The 12,479-nt window shown below is 43.5% G+C and overlaps 1 protein-coding gene across 1 annotated transcript; it reads left to right on the top strand.

The window, feature by feature from the left end:
• The first annotated feature begins 1,432 nt into the window (after window positions 1–1,432).
• On the top strand, window positions 1,433–12,017 carry LOC136626586 (fibroblast growth factor-binding protein 3-like). The gene is given in 3 exon segments (XM_066601636.1): window positions 1,433–1,448; window positions 10,852–10,943; window positions 10,946–12,017. Coding segments are annotated over 3 exon segments (834 nt in total). The 3' UTR covers window positions 11,672–12,017.
• The last annotated feature ends 462 nt before the right edge of the window (window positions 12,018–12,479 follow it).

The following is a 12,479-nucleotide window of genomic DNA, read 5'->3' on the forward strand; positions in this document are numbered from 1 at the left end:
TTAAAAACTCGCTGTCAGGTCTGGCGGACATGGGCATCGTCCTGCTTCCTAAGTCAGTTTCACTTTGTTCCAGCATTCGCAGGGTTACTGTGTGTTACTTCTTTATCCAGCTGGAGGTGATTTGCAATCAGCCTCTTATTTAAACCCCACTGACCTTTGCCAGGGTGCTTTAGTGTTGTGTACTTCCTTTCATGACAGCATGCTAGCTGCTGCAGCTATTCTGTCTGCATCCAGCTCCTTGTGTGTGTTTATGCTGGATAATATTCTGCTCCTGTGTGAACCCAGCGTTCTCTGTGTTCTGCTGCTGGTTCCTGCAGCTTGTTTGCTATTTCTCCCCTGTGTCTCTTACTTCTGTCTAGGCCCGTGTCCTGTCCTTTCCTTATGTTCATTCTTCCATACCTGCTTGGCTCAGTACAACTCCCTCTGGCTTCCTGTCATAACCAGGCAGGTAGGGAGGATTAGGAGTTAGGGATAGGAGAGGCGGCCTGTACCGTACCTCCAGGTAAGGGACACTTGGTCCTTCTCAGTTCAGGGTCAAGTCCGTTCTCGTCTCTTCTACCGAATCCTAGCTTTTGCACAGCCTCCACCTCGGAGTCAGCTTTCCATCCTGCTGGGTGGTTTCACTCGGCAGGACAACACAGTGGATCCACAACCGTATTATTACACTGATTATAACATCATGTTTTTTTGTTAGCCATAAAATGTATCTTATCTACAAGATTACTTGGTTTCTCTTGCTGGGAACAATCACATTTTGCTCTATTGGCTAACACCGTACTAAACTTTTTTTTTTGCTACACACAGACATAATGCAGGAGTGTATTGAAAGATTTAGCAGTGTACATGTGCAGTGCAACAGTTCAAGTTTCACCACTCAAGGCTACTTCCAAGGCTTTTCTAAATCAAGACTCAGTATTTTTGGCATGCCCCTGTAGACACTGTCCTATTTACCTGTATCTTCTGGAGTGGTCGGTCATTCATTCCCACAACACTAAGTAGTAACAACTTGAATAGTTCAGAAAATTTGTGGATTTCACCAGATAAGACCAGATGTATTAAATTGCAGAATTATGTGGAGAAGATGAAGTTTTCCTTTACTATAACATTTTGAAGCAGAATCAGTAAACTGCTCTGTGTGACATCTAGCTGTAAAGGAAGGTAATATGCTTTCTGTTACTAGCTAATGTCATATATTTGGCACTCTATCTTTTGACCGAATTGCTAGGAAATCAGAGCAGCGGGAAATCTAAAGCACATCATTCAGTTTTACTTCTTTCTGCCTACGTCTGTCGGAATGAACTATAATTGGGTAGAATTTAAACTACCTTCCTCACTATGGCATGCAGTGCTCTGTAAGTAGTAGAAATTGAAAGGTTGATGTTTCTTTGCTTGAATTGCAATCTTTACTTGGCACATGTATTTGATGACAACAATGGCAGGATCAACAGGTAAGCAAATGTTTGACTCAATAGACGTAGCGGTTCTGCACTCGGGTGGAGCCTCAGGTGTAGTAGCCGCAGGTTTGGAGAGTAATCAGGGATGAGCCAGAAGCCAGCAATGGGTGGTCTCGGTTTGCAGTACAGATGGATGAGGCGGGTATCGTAGTCAGATGGTAAGCCAAGAGTCAGCAACAGGAAATCTCGGTTTGCAGTACTGAGGAATGAGACAGGTAACTTAGTCGGATAGAAAGCCAGAAGTCAGTATCAGGAGGTCTTGTCATAATAGTAGAGGAGCAGGCAGAAAGGGAGCTGATCAAAGCTATTGAGCAGAATAATCACGCAAGGAGTGGGTGGAAGGGCCAGGCTTTATAGGGAGTCCAGGACAGAGAGGCAGGAACTAGATCAGGATCAAGGAACCAGAAACATTTGGGGAGCATTCCTATCTGAATATACAGTAAAATATACATTAAATAAACAGTAAATGTGGCATACAGGTTCTTCAGTGGCATACATAAAAGAGAGGGTGCCATAGCAAAGATCAAGATAGACCCCTTTATTAAGATGTTGGAGTTTGACACCCAGGACAGAACAGTCTGATGTTTGTTTTCCCCTCCACTCCCTTAAATTACTTAAAAGAATGGAGAAAATGAATTTTGTGGTATTCCTTGCTTTATGAGAATGCAACCCTCTTTGCACAAAATCTTCCTCATTTTAGGGGAAAAAAATTCCTTCCTGACTCTAAATCTGGCAGTCAGAAAAAATTCCTTGACCACCGCACCTTCTGAAGTAATCTAGTAACTACAAGAAGTGACTAATAGACACATGGGAAATTTACTTAGACTGATGTTTTATAAACCGGTCTTAGTAAAGAGTGCACTGGAGTGCACAGGGATATTACAGAAATGTTTTTGGTCTGAAACGCGTCAGTGTTTCTACATGTCCTGACACAATTACAAGGCTTTGCTGTGTTGTCTTTGTTGTTGGTCTCATATTTTTACTATTTCATACCATTTACTATAGAAGAAGCCATTTTTTACCATAGTGCTGGCATTTCCTGTGTTTTGGAAACGTACTTAGAGGTGATAACCTTTAAATACATTCAGTACATCTTCAGCCCATCTGATGCAACACAATTTAACATCTACGTTGGGTAGGAACTGGTGTAGATTTCAGCTATATTTTACACCAGTTTCTGGAGTAAATTATAGTAAATCTGTTGAGCCATGGATGAACACGTCCCTCTAAGGAAGCCCCTCCCACTTTTAAAAAGGTGCTGAGGCCTGCATGAGCTAAAAAGTCCCATTTTTTTGCTTAAAGGGGTTGTCCCGCGCCGATCCGTTTTTTTTTTTTCTCAACCCCCCTCCCCCCCCCCGTTCGGCGCGAGACAACCCTGATGCAGGGGTTAAAAAAGAACACCGGAGTGTGCTTACCTGAATCTCCGCGCTCCGGTGACTTCTTACTTACCTGCTGAAGATGGCCGCCGGGATCTTCTCCCTCGGTGGACCGCAGGGCTTCTGTGCGGTCCATTGCCGATTCCAGCCTCCTGATTGGCTGGAATCGGCACGTGACGGGGCGGAGCTACACGGAGACGGCATCCTGCACGAGCGGCCCCATTGAGAAAAGAAGAAGACCCGGACTGCGCAAGCGCGGCTAATTTGGCCATTAGATGGCGAAAATGAGTCGGCTCCATGGAAACGAGGACGCTAGCAACGGAGCAGGTAAGTGAAAAACTTCTTATAACTTCTGTATGGCTCATAATTAATGCACAATGTACATTACAAAGTGCATTAATATGGTCATACAGAAGTGTATAGACCCACTTGCTGCCGCGGGACAACCCCTTTAAGTAAGACACAATTGTGGCCCACAGGCTATACTGTTTACCAAAGAATTGCTTGCATAAAGTTTTCCACATCAGTTTTTTTGGCACATGGAGGGCTTCTTCACATAAGCGCAACTACACTCGCCGCTATGGATTGTAGTTGCACATGAACAAGGTAAAAATATATATATTTTTTTACCTTTCAAACTCTGCACTATTCTACACGAGTTTGAAAAAAAAAAAGCGGGAAGATAGATCCTGCCCTATCTTTCTCGCACGTAGTATTAACGGGTGAGAATACCATTAGTGAAAATGAAACCTTTGAAGTCAATGGTTTTGTTTGATCCCGTTGTGTGGCTGTGGTTATCACGGCTGCATAACGGATGAAGTCATGTCAATCTGTTTAAGCCCTAAGGGTGGCGTCTAGAGATGAGCGAACGTACTCGGATAAGCACTACTCGTCCGAGTAATGTGCTTTATCCGAGTATTGCTGTACTCGTCTTGAAAGATTCGGGGAGCGCCGCTGCGGAGCGGGGAGCTGCAGGGGAGAGCCGGGAGGAACGGAGGGGAGATCTTTCTCTCCTTCTCTCCCGCCCGCTCTCCCCTGCTCCCCGCCGCAACTCACCTGTCAGCAGCGGCGCTCCCCGAATCTTTCAAGACGAGTACAGCGATACTCGGATAAAGCACATTACTCGGACGAGTAGTGCTTATCTGAGTACGTTCGCTCATCTCTAGTGGCGTCACATGGCTGTATTTGCGCCGGTGTTTAAGCACCCAAACTCTATGCATGTTAATCAGAACTCAATAACTGCACTGTTTGAATGGAAGCATCAGCTTTGTTCACCTAGTGAATAAGTCTTCCACTCAGTGTGCTTTTTTGCTCCAAAAAACTTCATATCTGTAAAATATGAACTATGTAGTGTTTTTTTTTTTTATTAATTCACTTTTTATTGAAAAAGTTTTTCATACAGGGTATTCAACCTTACATAAGTACTAACTGTTTGTCCAAAATTCAATAACATGAAGTACAAAGAGTTTTTAACAGAATTTGTGTGCGAGTATAACCATCATGACTGTGTACCCTTATCAAACGGACATGTATCTGAGCTGCCCAGCCTGGTCAGACACCCGGCTCTGAAGCTTTAATTATCTGGCCAGAGTGGGCATAGGTCATCACATTCAAGTACCTATACTTATAAAAACTTTACAACTTATCAGTAAGGTAAGACTTGAAGGCTAAGGAGGGGGGGAACGAAGGGGGAGGGGGGGAGACGGGGGGCGGGGAGAGGAGAGGGGGAGGGGGAAGGGGGGGCGGTCTCAAATCTCCGTATTCAGACTTCAGGCTTTGGTTCTGCGCTTGACGCCACTTAGGTGGTCGTGGTGCATACACCAGTGCCTCCCACGCGTCACCTACTTTGATTCTTTTGTGGGTAACAATGTTACTTCCCCATATCTCTTAGGTCCCTGAGGTGTTTTTCAGGTTAAGTCGCCTGCGCGCGGGCGGTCACGCCCCCACAGGGGGGTTGCGGGGACGCAAGCACCCGAGCAGCGTCCTCCCGATGTCTCCCACTTGGCAAATCTCTAGACACTCTGGAGCTCTGTGGCTCTGTGGGCGGGAGGGGGTTAATCTGTCATGTCTCAAATCTGGTGGGATGATATGGCTCAGAGCTAATGTGAGAAAGTTGTTCCAGTGTATGACATTTAAGGGTTAGATTTGTAGTGTAGTGTAGTGTTTTTTAATCAGGTTTTTGTATTTTGTCCTTGAACATAACAGGTTGCTAAATTACTAATACTAACACATTACATTCCATTATAGCAAAGACTTTGTGTAGTTCCAGACCTGCTGCATTCACCATGTCCTTACATTAGGAGCCTTTCATGTATTCAAAAAGAATACTGCTAAAACATTTTTCCATCTCTGCATTTAAGACTTAATCAAAACATCAATTCATTCCAGATGTCACTATACACATAGGACCCAATAGAAAAGGTTTGTTGAGGGCTTACACAGAAGAACGTGTTTGCGCACATTTTTTGCACACGTGAAACATTGTCCACAAAACGTGACAAATCGAACCAATTGATTTCATTGGGTTTATTTTCATGAGCGTGTTTCTGCAGAAAGCTGCCATAGAAGTTTTTAGCGGGTTAAAAACATCAAGGTGAAGGGTGTGACCCTGCGTACAACCCTCATGCATGTGTAAGTACGCACCGTTTCAGCGAGCATATTTGCGCATACGTTCATCTGTCAAAGCGCTAACAGGCATAAACAGTAAGGCCCCCTGTCCATGGGAGTGATTCCACCGGTGGTAAATCACGCCAAATCACGCCGTCTGAAGCTTTCCATAGCATTGCTATGGAAAGCGCCGGCCCCATGTCCACGAGCAGAGAATCATTGCGATTCTCCACTTGCGGGCGGCCGATCGCAGAATGCTGTGAAATGCCGCGATTCTCAGTGGTCAGCCTATCTGTGAGATTAGGCTGACTGCGGAGATCTGTCTATGGCTCCTGCTCCCGGGCGGCGGCTCCCGCGGCAGAGATCCGCCGCGGGGTACTGCAACACCCATGGACAGGGGGTCTAAGTCCTCATGTCCACCAGAAAAATACGATCCGAGCAGATTTCTGCTGCGGATTTCCGCAACGGATGCACTGCGGGTCACCATTAATTTGATTTTTTATTGCTTGCGGGAGATCATAAGCAATGAGTTGAATAGAGTCCATCTGCGCGTGATCCGCAGTAAAATGGAGCACACTGCATTTTTTTTTCCACACGCAAAATCGGCAAATCAAATTTAATCACATCCGTGGGTGTTAAAGGGGTTGTCCCGCGCCGAAATGGTTTTTTTTTTTTTTCAATAGCCCCCCCGTTCGGCGCGAGACAAACCCGATGCAGGGGTTTAAGAAAAAAAACGGGATAGTACTTACCCAAATCCCTGCGCTCCGGTGACTTCTTACTTACCTTGCGAAGATGGCCGCCGGGATCTTCACCCTCGGTGGACCGCAGGTCTTCTCCCATGGTGCACTGTGGGCTCTGTGCATTCCATTGCCGATTCCAGCCTCCTGATTGCCTGGAATCGGCACACGTGACGGGGCGGAGCTACGAGGACCAGCTCTCCGGCACGAGCGGCCCTATTCAGAAGGGAGAAGACCGGACTGCGCAAGCGCGTCTAATCGGGCGATTAGACGCTGAAATTAGACAGCTCCATGGAGACGGGGATGCTAGCAACGGAACAGGTAAGTGAATAACTTCTGTATGGCTCATAATTAATGCACGATGTACATTACAAAGTGCATTAATATGGCCATACAGAAGTGCTGAACCCCACTTGCTTTCGCGGGACAACCCCTTTAAGTTCAATTTAATTGACTGCGGATGGCCAATGATTCCCTATGGGCAAATTTTACTGTTGATCTCACCTGCGGAAAAACGCACGGATTTGCTAATTCTATTTTTCTAGTGGACATGAGGCCCGGCCATGGAGAAGGAAAAGACATTTTCTCACCTCTTCAGACACCGCGGGTCTCCCCTCTGTCACGGACGGATCTTCTTTTGTTTTGCCCGGTGGATGTGCCTTTTTTTTTTTTTTAAATCTCCTGCTCTCCTGTGTATCCGCGCACAGCACAAAAACAGGTGCGCGTGTGCCTTGGGTACGGACAGCTTCCATTGACTTCAATGGAAGCCACGGGAGCCGTCTGTGCGGAAGATCCGCAGGAAAGTGGAGCATGCTGCAATTTCTTCCAGTACGTGCAACCAACACGCCGGGAAGAAATCCCATCCGCATGCTTTAAGCTACTCTACAGATGCTTGGCTAGCTTCACACGCACCTATTTGCGTGCACAAAATTTGTGAGCGCAGTACACAGAGGATAAAACCCATTGATTTTAATAGGTTCATTCACATTTTCGTATTCTGTGTGTGCATTTCGGTCACGCAAAAGAAAATAGAACATGTTGTATTTTTCTGCGTATTTGCACACCAAACAGATTTTGTCTGTTATCCAAAACAGGACGAAACTAAACCATTGATTTCAATGGTTTTGTTTCCACTATCAGGATTTTCACCCGTTAATAGAACGTGCGAGAAAAGATAGGACATGCACTATCTTTCTTGCATGTAGTTTTCCTAAATGCGAGAAAGATAGGGCAGGACCTATCTTCCCGCTTCTCTTTCAAACTCATGCACAATAGCGCAAAGTTTGTATAGTGTGGAAAAATGAAGAAAAAACAAAGTGAGCGAAGTTATGCATACACCCGTGGGAAGAAGCCCTAATATAACAATGTGTATGCAAAAAAGCAACGTTCGTTCTGCAAAAATGCTGTACTCATGCATGTGCAAAAACGCATATGTCATGTGAATCTGGCCTTAGTTTTGTGACTTCCCAGATAATCGCTTTATACATTCAAGTTCCTGTAGATGTAATTTGCATAATGTAACACAAGAGGGTAGCAAAGAGCAAGTAAACAGTGAATGAAGATCGCAAATGTTCAGATGTCGCATAGTTGACAGGTGTTACGTAACTGGTAGAGCTCTGGAAAAATAATTCAACTATGTGAGGGAAAAAATGTAAAAACCTTAAAATGTAAAAATTAAACTTTCATGTTTTGTTGGACGTGATAAAGGTGACTGGATATTGGAAACCAAATGCAGAAAGCAGAGAGCTTCCAGTGTTCAATCGCATCTCGCCTGCATACAGCTGCAAAACAAATTTCTGTATATGATCTGGCCCCTTGGCATAATCTTTCCAAACATAACTTATTTCCTGCACTACTTGAAAATTTGTTTGTAGCCCCGCAGGCCACTCTCACACATACACTGCTTTTTACTGCTATTAGTGCGGCGTTCCAAGTGCCATACTAACCGCGGTACAACACTCCTATTGATTTTAATAGGGTTACTCAGACCTGCATTCGAAAGCGGTGTTTCTAGCGCCGCAATTTTCGAGTGCTGTCTTGTCTATTTTTACGTTTTTCACATTTTTTAATGCACCTCCTCACCTATCACAATGATGGTGTACTGTCAAATGCTCTACCATCCTTTTAAAAATGGCGCTCAGAATTGTGGTAAAAATGTCACGATTTCAAGCTGCATTTTCTGAACGCATATGCGAGAGCGGCCTTAGGGGGGTCATGTTTTTGTTGTACGTTTGAACCACAATTAAGAAAAACACATTAAAAACTGCATGCAGTATTCAAAGACTACATACGTGTATAAGAAACTGCATGTGTTTTTGATGCATTTTTTATTGTGTGTAAAGTGTGCAATTATATACAGTATATACAGGGATATGTATAACTTATACCAGCCTTACACAGATACACAGGAGATAGACAGATAGCTAGACAGAGAAATAGATAGATAGATAGATAGATAGATAGATAGATAGATAGATAGATAGATAGATAGATAGATAGACCGACAGATACCCCGAACCACTTCTGTGTGAGGAGAGCAGCAGGGCATCCAGTTGCGGCTGCCGTAGACTGAGTCAGCAGAAGCAGCAGGATGATGACATCATCTTACTGCTCTGCTCCACTCCGTGCGGTGCATCTGCCTCCCTTCTCCTGTGCTTCGGCTTCCTCTCTAGATCACATTGTCGACCCTTCTGCACCAATCACTTAGCAGCAGTGCGAACAGCCGGTAAGGCACTGAATGTGCATTTGTATATGGCAGAGGGCGGCCTCTGGGCCCCTCAGCTCAGGGGCCCGGTCTCCATTGTGCCCCCTGTGACCCCTGATGGTACGCCTATGAATAGATGCATTTAAGAAAGCACATGCGCTGAGTAAGAGAGTGCATGGCATGGTTGCCTGAACAATACCTGATCCGCACCTAAAATTTCCCATGGGAATGCATTGACCACCCGCGGGTGGATAAATAAGCACGGATGGTATTTTAAAGTGATTTAAAAATTTCATGCGGGTGAAAAAAACGCAACATGCTCCATTCAAGTGCGGATCACGCGTGCGGGAGCTCATAGAGCTCATAGCTAAATTGATCCCCTGCATGAAAAAAAGGAATTTAAGCTCATCCGCACTACATCCGCAGCAGAAATCCACGTTACCTATCCGCAGCGGACCTGATTTACCCTGTGGACATGAGGCCTTAAGGGGTATTTTATCATCAGGATAGATAGGTTATCAATAGTTGATCAGTGGGGGTTTTCCTATCGGGATCCCTACCAATCAGATGTCAGTGCAGCAGAGACAGAAGTTTTAATCGATGCTCAGACCTGGATGTGTAATAGCCAGCTTCACTCCTATTGAAATCAATGGCAGTGATGTTTTCTGTTACACATATGGCTCTGACCACATTTTTTAACACTCTGCTTATTGTTTCTTAGAACTGGTTAGAAAAAAGAAGCAAAATTCCAATTCTGCCAATCACAAGCCCTATTTGTCTTGCAAAACTGAAGAAAAAAATATTTGGGTAATAAGAAAAAACTGCATTAGAATACAGAACTCCTAAATATGACACTTCTCTATAGGGAAGGCTCAAAAGCTCTCTGATTATGAAAAAGATAAAATGAACTTCTGCGATAGTTTTTCTGTCAATTACTTTAAAGGGGTATTCAACAACAGGACTTCCAAAACCAAATGAATTTTGCCATTAAACTGCAACAGCGCTTCATGTACTTTATATTAAATGCACGTCTATAAAACCAAATGATGCAGCAGCAAATAAGATCTCTCCATATTGCGATGCAAAATATATAGGTTATCAGTGTCTACATAGTGCACATATTTCATTACTGTACATCTCACTTTGTATTCTGTGTCCTCCTTAGGGGAAAGTATGTTGGTGCATGGAGAATTACAGGGAGGGGCAGAGTGACTACGGCCCCTCCTGTCCCATTGAAAACTCACATTCTTAATGCCCCTTTCTATACAGTCCTCCACTGGTGCTTTCCAACTTGTCTGGTAAGGCTCCTTGTATTGCTTACTAAGTCTTATATTACTGATGTATTTTAACACTTTATGATAAGCCTGCTGCTGCTTGGTGTGTTGTCCTTTGTACTCGTTTTCTAATGTTAGTGTAGAACATAAATAATACTAATATATTGATACATATATAAGTTAAATGTCTTCTTACATATTAGTAGAGGAGTATACATTGTAACATTAGTGTAGATGTATACATTGCATCCTTTCTACTACACATTTGCATTCAGTTCTAGTGTTAGTATGACTTTGTTAGTTGTACTTTTTCAGATTTTAGATTGTTTTGTATTTATTATGCCAGCAAACGTTCCTTTCTGTATTCCCCAAGTGAGATCTCCAGCTTTGTGGCTCCTTTACATGCTCTGCATGTTCAATAATGCTGTGATTTGCAAGTGAATACAGTTTCACTTATACTTGTGTGAGTCATTTGCATGTGCTCGTGAATCTTTAATGACTTTTTAGGTTCTCTTTAAGCTCTTTCATTCAGCTCCTGCAAGTATTCGCTCATGGTTTAGATTGTACGTGAGCTGCACAACTCTTGGCATATTCTAATATTCCCTTCTTTGTGAGTCCGTGGTTCACAGCCAGTGCCTCAGTAATTATCTATGTTTTGACTCATCCTCATTTAATTTATTTTTTGCCCCTCACTTTCAGGAATTTTGGAATGCGGAATAGTTTCTCTTCCAGAACTCGTACAGATTACTAATGCTTGGACGCCCCTGAATTACAAACCATCCATCAACACTGACCTAATGAGATGAGGCTCTCCAGTGTTATTTCATTCATTTTTTTGCTGCACTGCTTGAGCGTTTTACAACTAGCGTACGGCAAAAATGACAAAGCAGCCAGCAAGAGGGGAGAGGTGCAATCCTTCCAGCGGGAAGGGCAGTTTTCAACCAAACACAAACACGACTGCAATTGGGAAATCATTGGAGATGCAGCCGTAAGCCTGTCGATGACCTGCAACGTGCCAGGTAGCAACAGCTACAATTGTACGTACGAAGGGGAGCCGCAGAAATGCCCTCTATATGCCACAAAGGCCAAGCAGTACTGGAAACAGATCTTTGGCAAATTTAAGAAAATGAAAAATGTGTGTGAGGATAAGACATTGAAGTCACGTATCTGCAAGAAAACCGAAGCTGTAGAGTCCCAACTTGTGAAACTAGGTGGAGCGGTGGCTGACAAAGCCAAAGGGAAGAGTACCCCTAAAGAATCTGGAAAGGAGACAGAAGGAAGAGCAAGGAATCCAGAAGGGAACGAAAATGTGGGTGCTGAGAAAAAATCAAAAAAGAAGCCTGATAGTAAATCCAACCTGAACCCACATCTTATGCCTTCAGCATCTGGGCCAGAACTCACCACAGTCCGAGTAGTTAATGATGATGTACTAGAGCTGAATGAGAATCTGGCTGAAACCTACTGTGCTGAAAAGTGGCATTCAGTGTGTTCTTTCTTTGTTAATTTCTGGAATGGCTAAATCAAAGCTCTCCGTGTGGTAGAAATGTTAGAGTAGAGTTATTTAACACAATTCTCTAATGCAAGAATTCCTGCCTAATTCCTTTGGACGGCGTGATACCTAACAAGACTGACAAATCCCCAATACTAAATATAAGCAAGTGTATACTTGTCAGCATTCACAATATGATCCCAGAATGTTTTGTGTAGAGTAATTTACACTTGGATTTACAGTTAATGAACAGCTAACTGAACGCATAACTACTTCCATTATTATCTTATGAATACTAGCATGTCCGTACAAATGAATTGTCTTCAAAATCTCTTTGATGCATCCTATAGTCTGTTCATAGAACAATAAAGCGATTTTTGGTATAAAGTGCATTTCTTTATGTACCATTTTACAGCAATCTGCACAATATACATAAAGAGTGCAGTTACTTTGTAGATACCTGACTTATCCTGCACCGATCCTGAATTATATCTTCTGTTTTTCATTGGAAACCATTAAGCGGCCACTCGGTGATCATTTTATCCCCTTTCATTATGTAGCTAGTCCCCCAGTATATCTAAGTGAGCTAGTGTTACTTTGGTTAGTTATTATTTTCCATCTGAAGATCCTGGCATCTTTCTACTCAAGTGGTCATGGGATCTCAATTCGATCACCTGAGATTTACTTGAAGTTATGTGTTCAGTTTCTAGTCAGTTTCTCAGTCTGTGTGATGCTATTACATGGACCCTACCACTGAAACTGTTTTTTGGCTGGACACAAACACTCCTACCGTGCTTCTCTGAAAATAAGGTAGGGTCATGTATTAATTTTCCCCCCA

Source organism: Eleutherodactylus coqui, chromosome 4, assembly GCF_035609145.1.
Source record: "Eleutherodactylus coqui strain aEleCoq1 chromosome 4, aEleCoq1.hap1, whole genome shotgun sequence".
Lineage (NCBI taxonomy): Eukaryota > Metazoa > Chordata > Amphibia > Anura > Eleutherodactylidae > Eleutherodactylus > Eleutherodactylus coqui.